General features: G+C 37.9%; 1 protein-coding gene and 1 long non-coding RNA gene across 9 annotated transcripts in view; one reads left to right on the plus strand and one right to left on the minus strand.

The window, feature by feature from the left end:
* The window catches only part of tead1 (TEA domain transcription factor 1), a 245,724-nt gene that overhangs the window by 185,461 nt on the left and 46,849 nt on the right, over positions 1-13,414 (plus strand). For all 7 annotated transcript variants that reach the window (XM_008115947.3, XM_008115952.3, XM_008115956.3 and 4 more), the window contains 4 exons: positions 1,039-1,173; positions 1,380-1,426; positions 3,131-3,192; positions 3,936-4,060. In XM_008115947.3, the coding sequence (XP_008114154.1) occupies positions 1,039-1,173; positions 1,380-1,426; positions 3,131-3,192; positions 3,936-4,060 (369 nt within the window). The remainder of the gene's footprint in view (positions 1-1,038; positions 1,174-1,379; positions 1,427-3,130; positions 3,193-3,935; positions 4,061-13,414) is intronic.
* LOC107983193 (uncharacterized) overlaps positions 1-13,414 on the minus strand; it is a 32,639-nt gene that overhangs the window by 3,332 nt on the left and 15,893 nt on the right. Inside the window, exons 3-6 of one of the 2 annotated variants that reach the window (XR_010001949.1) lie at positions 9,676-9,801; positions 8,012-8,134; positions 4,700-4,891; positions 4,042-4,180 (exon numbers count right to left, since the gene is read on the minus strand). This is a non-coding gene — a long non-coding RNA (uncharacterized LOC107983193). Of the gene's footprint in view, positions 1-4,041; positions 4,181-4,699; positions 4,892-8,011; positions 8,135-9,675; positions 9,802-13,414 lie in introns of those variants that run through there. The other variant, XR_010001950.1, reaches the window with a different exon arrangement.

Genomic DNA, 13,414 nt, shown 5'->3' on the forward strand with positions numbered 1-13,414 from the left:
AATTAGCTCTCTCCTCGTACATTCCAATATACTCCACTGCTAAATTAGAACCATCACTGAATAGATATGGCAATTTATTCCAGGTGTCCCCATGTGGCAGGCTAGGCCATTTAGCACACTGTCCAGTCTGATGATTGTGACAACAACAACAATAAATGTATTACCCGCATCTCCCTTTGGTTTTCTAAATCTTATGGAACTTCTAATTCCTATGGATTTCAATGTAGGAGTTAAGAACCTATTTAAATCTCTCACACTTAAATCAACAGGATTTTGCAGTACTTCACTTGACTGGATGGTGTCAATTTCACCATCAGAGTCATTAGTCCTACTTCTTGCTCTTATTACTACTTATGTTCAATCATTAGTGATCTGATGTTCTTGTTCTCCAGCTTGGATTGAAGTTCAGGAAATAATGGTTCAGGATCTTTTCTGCTTGTGAAAAATCTAAAGTTTCATTTTAGTTTCCAACTAAGATCCAGTTGGCTTCCTACTGTTTTGCTATAGAACATAGCATAAGGCGCCCCGGTGGCGAAGTGCATTAAAGCACTGAGCTGGAGACCGAAAGGTCCCAGGTTCAAATCCCGGGAGCGGCATGAGCGGCCGCTGTTAGCTCCAGCTCCTGCCAACCTAGCAGTTCGAAAACATAGTAGATCAATTGGTAATGGTGCTCCATGCAGTCATGCCGGCCACATGACCTTGGAGGTGTCTACGGACAACGCCGGCTCTTCGGCTTAGAAATGGAGGTGAGCACCAACCCCCAGAGTCAGACATGACTGGACTTAACATCAGGGGAAACCTTTACCTTTACCTATAGCATTCATAGTGAAATTGATTCACAATAATTGAGAACTTTGCCTTCACACAATCTGAGTGCACATGAGCCCCCATACTACATTTTTCTGCACGGTATGCTTTTATTTTGCACATTTCCTGAGCCTTTTTAATTTTAGCTCATGCGCTTTCTAGCTGCGCTTGCTCAGCGTGATTTGTTGTGTCCAGTTCATTAATGATTACTTTGTAATTGTCATATTAAAGGATCAGACCGCAAAGGACAAAGCACTTCAACACATGGCAGCCATGTCATCAGCTCAAATAGTATCTGCAACAGCGATTCACAATAAGTTGGGCCTGCCAGGAATTCCCCGTCCTACGTTTCCTGGAGCACCTGGTGTAAGTTAATTGACTGCAATAAAAAATACATTTCAGAACAATGATTGGCAGGAAATGAAGTCTAGATCAATTAATTTATGCATAAAATGTATTTTCCTTTCCTGTTATAAAATTGTTTGGTGAAAAATAGCAGAGGAAATGTGCTCTTAAAGAAAACAATGGGGGACTGGTGTTTTTCATTTCTTTTTCTTTTTTCCCCCATCTAGTTTTGGCCAGGGATGATACAAACAGGACAGCCTGGATCTTCACAAGAGTAAGTCTGGGGAAAAACATACTACTATGTTTCCAAAGCTGTATATTTGCACCAGTATATATACAATGGTGTACTTATTTAAATACCCATATATCTAAAATAGTATGCAGTTCGCCAACAGGAGTCAGTATCAGAGGTTGTAACTGAAGGCAAGTAATGAGCAAATGGAACAAAATAAATTAGACTTTTGTACAGCAGTTTTTTCTCTCTATAAAAATAAGTTCCTTAAATACAACCCTGTATAGAGATATTACAAGGCATTTCTTGCCCTTCTACAACCTCACATTGCCTTGAAATCACAATGGTTGGTTGCAGTAGACCATGCAGAGATCAAAGGTCATTTTGTTCAATGGGTGAAATCAGGCTTTTCAGAATTTGCCCCAATTTTTATATGTATGTGATCTAATCTCAATGAGAACTGCTTCCCTTCTGGAGTTAGAAGAACTGCAGTTTTTGAAGGCACTTGAGGTTAAATGAGTAAGCTTAGATCCCACTAGTACAAAGATAATTCCACTCCACTTGCTAGTTTAAGAATAAAAACTAGATATTTCTCAGTATGCATTTAGCATTTCTTTTGGTCATGACCAAACTAGTTGTAATTGAAATTGGGATATTTTTTGCTCTTATGGTAGGTTTAATATTTAGAGTTAAAGGGCTTTGTCTCCATATGCAGCTCTGTATTAGAACATTACAGAAAAACAGCCAATAAATGAGTAAATGAATGTAATGAGAGAAGTTGAGCATATGTGTGCCGTCTTGAGGACTGCCCCCAACCACAGTGCATGTTATGGTGATGGCAGGAGGTCATGACCAAACATCCCTAGGGTCACTTGGTGGAATGGTATGGATTTCCTAGCCCAGTTTTGTACAATGTCTTTATTTGACCTATGGACCTGGATACTGACTTGACCATCCTCATTAGTACAGTATGAGCAGCTGTTAGGAGAACTGAGGTCACAGCCTTCAGTGACTCTAGGTTAGATCAGTATTCCAGCCTGCATTTGCCAGTCAACAGGAGAAGATCCCTGTTGCTTTACATTTTTAACACATGGAAATGCTTAAACACTCTGGATTTGTGTGCATGTGTATTCTGAACACTTTGGGTTTGCATGCCATTCCTCCACATTTGCTTGTTTTAAAGGTTCAGGACACCCGCAAAATTGGAAAACTATGAATAATTTTTAAATCCTCATTTTTCATCTGAGATAACCCCTCTCTTGGAATCTCTAGATCCTCCCACTCAACTTTACAGCCAACTTTTTCTGGGGGTTGAATCACACTGGAGAAATGTGTCCCCTCTAAGAATCTCTAGGTCCTCTAGCACATCTCTATAGTAGAGGTTGACAATGGAATCACACTGGAGGACATAAAGATTCCCAGAAAGCACATATTAATCAAATCCGTGAATAATCAAATCCACAAAAGTGAAATCTGCAAATGTGGAGGCCCAAAGAAATGTATTCCTTTGCTTTGAGCCCGGTCTTCTAATAATAGCGCACAAGCTTTTCATGTATTCCATGAGTATTATTTTCCAGCAGTCCTGTTTTATACAAAGACTACAAGGAGCCTTGCTATTCAAGTACATTTAGAATAAGCAATGCTTATGTTCTAGACAGCATTTGTCTCAGGACCCAAGATAAGTTTTTCTTTTTTAAAAAAATCTTTTAATAATATCTAAACTCATTGCCCAATTGTTTATTTCAGCATAAAGCCATTTGTTCAGCAGGCCTATCCTATACAGCCAACAGTCGCAACCCCCATTTCAGGTAATATTCACAGATTTATTAATTTATTTGGGGATGTTTAAAATTACTATTCTTTCGGCCTTAGTGCACTTTACAGCCTTTAAACATGTCTAACAATGCACAAGGGGATTGGGTATTATCTTTTACTATCATGAATTAATTTATATAGATGAGAGGTTATGTACACAATGATTTGCAGGTTCATCAGAGGTCATAGAATATGCATGGGGATCATGTAATAGGACCCCCTGCCTCTGAGCACAGCAGTAATCTATTAAGTATTCCAGAATTCTTCACTGTGAGAGAATCAATGATAAGGTGGCACATTATCACTTGACTTGTTTAACATAAAACCATACTCACTTGCCTTGTTGATGAGAAATAAAGCCAGATAATTAGTTTGATCTTATAACCAGTTTCATGAATATTTGTCTCTCCCTTATCTGGACAGATATAGATAGCCATAGGTATTTATCTTTCAAACTAATTGTGGAGCGTATAGTCTAGGATCACTGTAATTTATATTTTGATAATATTTTTGTTTGCCATGCTAGACAATATGGAGCAGCAATATTTTAAAGCAGAACCTTTAGACAATGCAAGATCTGCAGAAGCTAGAGAAACAGTATCATCGATGCTTTAACTGTTGATTTATTGAGAAGAATAAAAATGCCAAATAAAAACAATTTAATATCAAAAAGGCAGAGAAATTACTGATTTCTTTAATAAAGGCAATTTCATAACGTTGATTCCTCCCACTTTAGGGTTTGAACCTGCATCAGCCCCAGCACCCTCAGTCCCTGCTTGGCAGGGTCGCTCCATTGGAACAACTAAACTTCGACTGGTAGAATTTTCAGCTTTTCTTGAACAACAAAGAGATCCAGATTCTGTAAGTGTTCCTCTGAAATATGCCTTGTAAATGTGCCTTTTAAACACACTGTTTGCAATCGTCTTCTGAATGTTTTTCACTTTGGACACTGCATGTTGCTGTTTCCATAGTAGATCTCTCCTAATTTGTTAAGGTTTGAACAGAATGGGTAAAGAATACTTAGTGTTAGAATACCCTTAGTGTTATTCAGTAGAAATGTTAGCACTGGAAAATATGCATTCTCTAGTCAACAAAGATGCACCTAAACAAATGTTTAATCTGAATTTAGTGCAATCATTTTTTTTTTTACTTTCTGAACCAAAGAGCATAATATTCAGCATATCTTTTAGTGGCTTTAAGGAACAAAAAAAAAAACAACCAAATAGGCCTGGTTAACCTAAATGCCATGAGTGTGATTAAGACTATATTTTTCACTTCACAGCTTGGAAGATGGAATATCTAACACAGGCCTGATGTAGTCACTGTAGTACTACATTTCATTTAATAAGCTTGCGTATAATAATAATTATTGTTGTGTCCATATGTTTACCCATTAAATGTTTCCAGCATCAATTGACATCCATCTAGTTTGTTGTCATAGATCAGACATTACAGTGCTACTTTTATTTTGCAGTGGGTAAAATATGTTATTAAACCTACCTTTTCATGAAGATTTTTTTTTCTGGAAAGGAATACACTCAAGAACACATAGAGTAAGCAGCCTTTCTTTTCTCTAAACAGCTTGCAAATTGCAATAGTCTGTAAAGCCGTCATATGCTTTTTATAATTCTTTTCTGCGAGCCAGTGAATGTATATATCTTTGGAAGGAGACAGCATCAAGAGAATGTTTTCCTTAAATAATGGAAATCAGAGACATTGTACTGTAACCTTACATCAGAGGAATCTTCATAACAATAGAACTGAGTGAGAAGCAACACAACAGAAAGATATTAAGGTGTACAATATGGTACATTTTTCAATGATGCTCTTCAGAATGCTGAATAAGTTTCAACATTACAAGCAAGGATGATTTGCCTCTTAGAAGATAACATACAACTGCTGAGAGTAATCCCATTGAAATCGAGCCCTCGGGGCCAGATGTTTACTGTGATTGTCTGCTTGCTTAAAAGCTTTGAGATTCAGGTCTTAGATGTCACACTTGAACATTTCAGCCTTTTTTTCCTTAATCAACCCAAAGAAGGGACTAGTTTTAAAAATAAAAACCATCACTTCCTAATCAGACCACAGTGTTCTTCTCTGCTGATGGTCTATGTTATTGCAGGATTTCACGTAGGAATCTATTTAAGCTATTTTGATGCCACATCATAGAATATAAAACCTGCATGAGAATGTATAAGTGTAGATTATTCCTATATCTACTGTTAGTGTAGAAGCCTTTACCACAGGAGAAGAAGGACATGATAACCAAGAGAAACTCCCTTTACATAATAATCATATATTTACTAGGGCTGTGCAAAATTTTGATTGTCGTAAGTCAGATCTAATTTGTTAGATCCACATATACAACATGATATCCAATGTGTGGGTGTTGCCCATGCCAAAAATGGAAACTTTCATCTGGTATTTTTTTGTAAGTTATGTAAATGTTGTAATTCTCTGTGATGCATTTTTAATTCACAGAGCAACTAAACATTATCGGGAGGCAAAGCCAAACTTTTTGCCATACCTCTCAGTCAATCAGGTAGAGCCATTGCTCTTTAAATTCTCGAGCACCATGCCTCAGCCTCCTCAGGCAGGGAAAAGGAAAGGACGGAGCTCTGTGTCAAGTTCAGTTTAGCTTTGCAGGGTAGGCAGGCAGGCGCCGTAACAGAGAGGGAGAAAGGGAAGGAGACTAGCTTACTAAATTTTAGCTTAGTTTTAGCTGAGGCTGATTTGAGTCTGCGCCGGAGAAAGAAGAGAGAAACTTTGCACATTGCAGGCTAGGCACTGGCAGGAGCTTGCTTTACTGCTTGATTGCTTTGCTTAATCTTTTTGGGGGTGGGTAGCGCCTTTTGCCTTACGACTATTTTTTGTCTTTTTTCTGCATTTAAAAAAAATCTTTGAAGGCTACTGAGCTGCTGAGTGTAGTGCACTGCTGACCTATTTGTGTGCCTTGGAAACCAACAACCACCACACAACAGGTTGCTTAAGTCAGCCGCAAGCCTTCTGTGCCACATTTTCTAGGGCTACTGCTGTGCTATCTGTGTGCAATGAACCAAAAAGCATGCAACAAGTTGTTTCAGTCAGGCACAGGCCTTCTTTGCAGCATTTTCTAGGGCTACTGCTGTGCTATCTATGTGCATTGAACCAAAAAGCATGCAACAAGTTGTTTCAGTCAGGCACAGGCCTTCTTTGCAGCATTTTCTAGGACTACTGCTGTGTTATCTAAAAGAATCCCCCAAAACTCAATAGATGAGTAAAACATGCTTAAACTTGTGGGGGGGGGAGGGGTTAGAATGCTAAATATGTTCTACCATTGTAGCAAATTCACCCCAATAACTCTAAAGACAAGTGAGAAAGGAGCCCCAGAAGCCCCCCCCCCCCGGCAATTACTTAATGAAATAGTAACAAATAATTCGTTATTCTCGTTATAGTAATGAAACAGACACGATATTTCATAAACACTTTAGAAATGACTTGCCAACGCCCCCTAATTTTGTAATGAGTATTGAAACATTTTTTTCGTTGATCACACAGGCTTAATATTTATCATTTTGTGTAATCCAAGAGGGGCTTAGAATAGGGATACAGGGATGCATCCCTATTCCAAGCTCCTCTGAATGTTTACTTAGCTTCTTCAGAACCAATTTGCCCATAGTCATATATCATTCACTCAGATAGAGGAGGCTGAAATCTTGTTAAATGCAACCCTATAAACAAAAGTTGTCCAGATGTTAGTATATTGCAGTGCATTGACACACACTGTAAGGGTTTGAAACTTTGACTAATAAGGACTTGCTTCTTTGAAAATAATATTATCTGATATAATTTTGGTGTGGTAGAAATGTACATGGTAAGAACTCCCTTCAAAAACGTTATTTTTACAGTAGTTATCCTGACTTCAATTCCTACGAATTGGCTTTTAATTGCATAATGAAAATGTATATGGTAGTGTGTTCCTGAGATGTATTAATGTGAAAAGTAACATAGGTTTATATCTCACACAGTTCTTTCTCTTTCCCCTTGTGTTCCTTGGAAGCCAGGTTTATAAACTTTCCAAAGCCTTCTAGTTTATGTGAATGCGTTATTTAATCATGGAAGTGAGCAATTTGTCATCAAAGCTGCATTAAATAAGGGCTTCATCAGGTCCAGCTTAATGCAAGACTTTGTCCTGTAGTCTAGGACTCTTCCAAGATCCTTGTTGGGAATAGAATATATTTTAAGTTTATTTTAATTCTGGAATATTACTCAGTATTAATAATTATCAATAATATTTAATTATAATTAATATTTAATTATTATTGGTAGTTGCTTAGAAATACTCTTAGATATATCCCTATCATGGTGCAGAGCTACCTTTGAAGAATACATGGAAGTTGCATTTAGTCTGGTTTGGAACAGCTTGATTGCAGACAGCATGTAAAAGACAGCATTCTTAAAAGAATTGCACTAGTTGACAATATGTTTTCAGTCTGGATTCAAAGTGCTTTTGATGACCTGTGATCTCAATGCTTGAGAGAATGCTTCTCAATATATTGGGGTTACTGTGGTGAGGGTCCTCAGTGTCCCACAAGTGAAGTCAATAGGGAGGTGACTGAGGAGTGGTCCCTTTCCTCCTTCAGTTTGCCAGGCAAATTAAGAGCCATAAGAATGGTGACTGTGTTCCTTTACCTCTCTCTAGGAAAGTTCAATGGGAAGAAGTTATCCTTGCTGCTAGGTCATTCCTCCTCCTCCATTTCTATCATAGCAGGACTTAGATGCTTCTGGGATTGATTATGAACAGGGCACAAGGAGTTAGGAAAACATACTTACAGAAAATATGTATTTAGTCCACATTCCTCCACACTGTTACTTGACTGATCCAGAAGTAGGCAATCATCATGTGGCACATTTGTGGTGAACTGATGGTGACTAATTGGAGCAAGTGTGTGCCATCTATAAATTAAAATAAAATAAGAAAATGCAGTGTTAATTATTAGCATCCAAGATCTGAAAGGTCACCCAAGCATGACCAAATGTGATAGACTAAAGCAAAATGTAGATGTCTTTTTCTTTTCTTGAAGCAATTTACCGAAGACCAATATCACATGTAATAGTGGGATTAACGTTTTCATTTGGCAGTGTATAATAAAACCTGACTGTCAGGCCTAAGAAACTGTGGGTAGTATTCATTTGGAATGCTGGGAGAATGAAGTAGTCAGATCTGCATTTTAGCCTCAACATACTCTTTTTCTGATATAGAAAAAATAATGTGGGCCATCATATGTGGGACTAATGTTACTCTAAAAGGCTATGAATAATGTTATCTAAACATTGCATCTACTCAGTATAGTACTTTCTGTTAATGTAGTGTCAGTTATACTCAGAATGAGCTAGGATTAATATATACATATACAGCAGTTTTCATTAAGAATTTCTTGGAGAGATAAATGGCTCCACCAGTTCACTTTGAAAGATGGAAATACATTCACCTTCCATATGAAATACATCTGTGAACAAGGACAAAGAGATTATAATTATATTTCTGGAATTTAAGAATCTGAATTTTCAATTCATGCATTTGTAAGCAAAATGCTGATCTGTAGATCACTGGATTAATAAAGTCAAAAGGTGGTATCATTCTTCCTGTCTCATTCCTGTAGCAGCTTTTAGTATGTGATGTACTTTCATGAGACACGGTAGACCAAATGTGTACTGGATGATAACCAATATTACACAGTGCTTTAGTTGGGTGTTCCTCCTTTATGTATTCCTCTATATTGCTATAATTGGGTATTCTTGCATGGCAGGTGTTGGACTAGATAGGCCATGTGGTCTCTTCCTAACTTTATGATTCTATACATAGAATACATCTGTATGTGTGTGGGTGAATTTTCTGCCAGCTACAAAATGTGTAAACCAATTTAGTTCCTTGGTAGCCTTTGCCTTCTGGAGAACACCATGCATTTAAACAAATGTATTTTCAGTGGATTGTCTGTGAACACACATTAAACTTCAAATGTAAAATGAACTCAGAATCATTTCCATCATAATTGTTTACAAATACTTTGAAAGATGCAGTTTCAACAACTGCAGGTTAAAATTGGTACTTTCTTCTGTTCCTTTTTAAAAAGAAATGTGTGGCAATTCAACATGTCAATTGTACTAATCGTGTATATAGAAGACTGGTTTATTTCAAGCAGCTGTGAGCGCTATGAGAAAATGTTTTCAACTTGAATATAAAATAGTATTGGATTTCTATAAGTCAAGCAAGGAAAAGCATAATGTTGATAAATACTGTATAGTGATCCCTCTTCCTGCTTCATGCAATACATTCTCTTCCTCACATGCAAATTTGCCAGCGAGGTGGAGTGGTAGTTTGCCACCATTTGCTATTGACATAGGAAAACAGAAAAGTATACCTGTGTAGCTGGTGTCATGCAGGCATATTTTTGGCCCATATGGGGCATTGGGAGACAGTTAAGTGCTTTTATTACCTGCATAGTACCAACTTAGGTGCCTGTTGCATCATATGCCTAATTCCAGCAGCTTTTCTCAACCTTCTGCTTCACCCCATCAAGCACCACTCTCATAAGATTGAAAGTCCAGCCTGTGAGGCACACCTGGAAGAATACAGGAAGTATTTCATTTATTTACCTCTGGCTTCTTCCCTGGAAGCTGATTTGCATCTACAGATATCACATCTAGATTCAAACTACATTTCAGGCCCCTTAAAGAAATGTGGGAGCATGTGAGATATAGTGATCAAGGTTAGCATGGCATAGTGATTTGGCTGTTAGATTACAACTCTGGAGACTAGGATTTGAATCCCAACTCAGTCACAAAACCCACTGTGTGACCTTGGGCAAACCACACACTCAGCCTCAGAAAAAAAAACAAAGGCAAACCCCCTCTGAACAAACTTCATATCCAGCCATAGGTTCATCATAGTGTTACTGTAAGTAAGAAACAACTTGAAGGCACACAACAACCACAACATACAACAACAACAACAACAAACTTTATTTATATACTGCTCTATCTCCCATGGGGACTCAGAGCAGTTTACACATGGTAAACATTCAGTACCAACATACATCATACAAGATACAATGAGCCAATAGTAACAACAGCAACTTAAACATACTAAAAAAATTTTTTTTAAACATTTTAAAAACAATATAAAAACTGTTGATGTAAAAAGCAAATTACAGATTGCTCCATTGAGTGATTCTACAATCAATGGGTATGATTTCTGAATTGGACCAGACGGCAATATGAGCTAGAGTAGGGCTCACGTAATAAAAATAACATAAAGCCAGGGGTGAAGTGTGGCTAATAGCAAGGAACATAGGCCAAGATTACACCACTTCAACCTACTTCGTAGCTATAAGGGTAAAACTAGGAAAAACAAGCACCAAAAATAAAATGGAAGGAGGTGGGTAAAGTGCAGGACAGGAATCATGTTATGCCCAGGGTGGCATCTAAGGTTTCAGATTACTCACTTCCAAAAGCCATATGATTGGCTTCTGTGGTCCTGCCTGGTCTCCATGAGGGATGGAATAACCATGGGTGGCTCTTCACTTAGCCCAAACCTACTGTACTACACATGATTGCACCCATTGATTGTTTTTTTTGTGCTTTATTTTGCACTAGAGTGCCAAAATTAGAACACATTTTTAAAAGCTGTAATTAAAACATCTGTACTGTTTCTGTCTTGTTACTCCCCCTTTTTTGCAATAGCTTATTTCACTTGAAAAAAAATCCCCAGTATAGCCATATGCATAATCATATGTTAGCAAGTAAAACAAATGTAGGTGATTTGTCTTTGTTTTGCCACAACTTGTATATTAGCGTCCCATGACACAGCAATTTGTCTCAGTTCCTTTGAATTCCTAAATGGATTATATTTTTTCCTCTTGGTATTATTTGACAAGAGCCATTTTTCATGGCCTTACTGCATTCTTCAGCTCCTAGAGACTTAAATATGAGGCAACCATCTCGAGGCTATAGAGGATACTTTCAGTTGGACAACTGAAACAGTTCATGACTTTGCATTATTGACTATTTTGTATTTTTCGTGCCCTTGGAAGCAGTAGTATTTCTTTAACAATGGTTGTAACGTTAGAATTGTTTGGACTTTCAAATGCAAAAAAAATATATTATTTGAGATTCTAAACAATTGCAATCTCTGCACTGAACAAATTTCTCATCAGAAACTGAGGCTTGTAAATCTGGAATATTTAAGACAGAAAGGAGAACAATGAATGATAAGAGTTTACCCCCACCCTCCTTTTTTTTAGACAGGAAGGCAATTCCAGACCGAAAAGGTGTTGCTTTCAACTGCTTCCTTTGTTCTTATTCCTAATGTTCAGAGGAACAAACCTGCTCCCTTTTCCTTATGATACCCCTTTGCATATTTATACATGGTTATTATATCTCCTCTCAACCTTCTCATCTGCAGGCTAAACATACATAGCTCTTTAAGCCGCTCCTCATAGGGTCTTGTCTCCAGACCTTTGCTCATTTTAGTCGCCCTCCACTGGACACTTTTCAGTTTGTCAATATATCTTTTGAACTGTGGTGCCCAGAATTGGACACAGTATTCCAGGTGAGGTCTAATCAAAGCAGAATACAAAGGCACCATGACTTCCCTCGATCTAGACACTATACTCCTTTTGATGCAGCCCTCTAAACCTCCCATTGGCGTTTTTAGGTGCTGGATCACACTGTTGGTCCATGTTCAACTTTTTGGCCACGGAAACTCCAAAATCTTTCTCACATGGCCTGTTGTTGACCCAGGCATCACCCATGCTGTATCTTTGCATTTCATTTTTTCTGGCTAAGTGTAGTATCTTACATCTTTTCTTGTTGAAATTCATTTTGTTAGTTTTGGCCCAGCTCTCTAATTTGTTAAGGTTGCTTTAAATTCTGATCTTGTGCTTTGGAGTACAGTGTTCCCTTGCTACTTCGCAGTTCACTTTTTGCTCCCTCGCTGTTTCGCGGGTTTTTAATTAAATTAATATACACATTTATCATGGTATTGCGGTGTGCCAAGGGGTTTGGAAGGGGGGGAGAGAAATAAAGGGAGGGGGAGGGTAAGGAAGGGTTGGGAATAAAAAGGGTTATTTAGTTTCCATTCTTCTTCTCTGCCGGTGTACTGTATATTGTAACTGCTAAAATAAAGTACAGACTGTATTGTAGTAAGGGGTCTGTGGTTTGCTCTCCTCCACACATAGAATAAATATAGTGCCCCTACTTCATGGATTTTCACTTATTGCGGGTGGTCCTAGAACGTAACCCCCGCAATAAGTGAGGGAACACTGTATTAGCTATCCCTCCTAATTTGCTGTCATCTCCAAACTTGATAAGCATGCCCTCTAAACCTTTATCCAAGTCATTAATAAAGATGTTGAACTGTACTGGGCCCAGGACCAAACCCTGCAGCACTCCACTAGCCACTTCTTTCCAGAATGAAGAGGAACTGTAATTTCAAGATCAAATGCATATTAAGCTGTCTTCAGCAGCTGTCACAGAATTGTGGAATTCCTTCTCTTAAGGTCTAGGCTTTAGTGGAAGACATAGATCTAATCCAGATCACTGGTTACAAATGAACAACTTTCAAGTCACTGACTCAAGCATAAAAGCATAAGACTCCTAATAGTGATATCTATACAATATTTTCTTTGTTTCTTTCGCAAAAGTTGCTTCCTCTCTGGATGTGCATGCTATATTCCATGTAAAACAACACAAAGCCCTGTTCTCTAGTCAGAGTGTTAAGAATACATGAGGCTTGTGTATTTAGTCTGTAATAACATAACTATTTCAGAGTTAACAATTTCAATTAATATCAGATTTCAGTGTTGTGTGTAGTTGTTTTAATCCTCATGAGCTGTATTTTATATCTCAGTTTTGAAGGAATAAAATGCAGCTGTGCCATTTTAGAAGGGACTAAGTATTTGGTAAATTAATTGTTAAAAATACGGTAACTTAATAATTACTAGATTTCAGTTCTCAGTTTATCTTGAATCATATAATCATACGAGTTGGAAGAGACCACAAGGGGCCATCCAGTCCAACCGCCTGCCATTCAGGAAAACACAATCAAAGCACCCATGACTGATGGCCATCCAGCCCTACTGAAAAACCTACAGAGAAGAAGACTTCACCAATCTATTGCCAAACAGCTCTTACAGTCAGGAAGTTTTTCTTTAGGTGGAATCCCCTTTCTGCAAT

Source organism: Anolis carolinensis, chromosome 1, assembly GCF_035594765.1.
Source record: "Anolis carolinensis isolate JA03-04 chromosome 1, rAnoCar3.1.pri, whole genome shotgun sequence".
Classification (NCBI taxonomy): domain Eukaryota; kingdom Metazoa; phylum Chordata; class Lepidosauria; order Squamata; family Dactyloidae; genus Anolis; species Anolis carolinensis.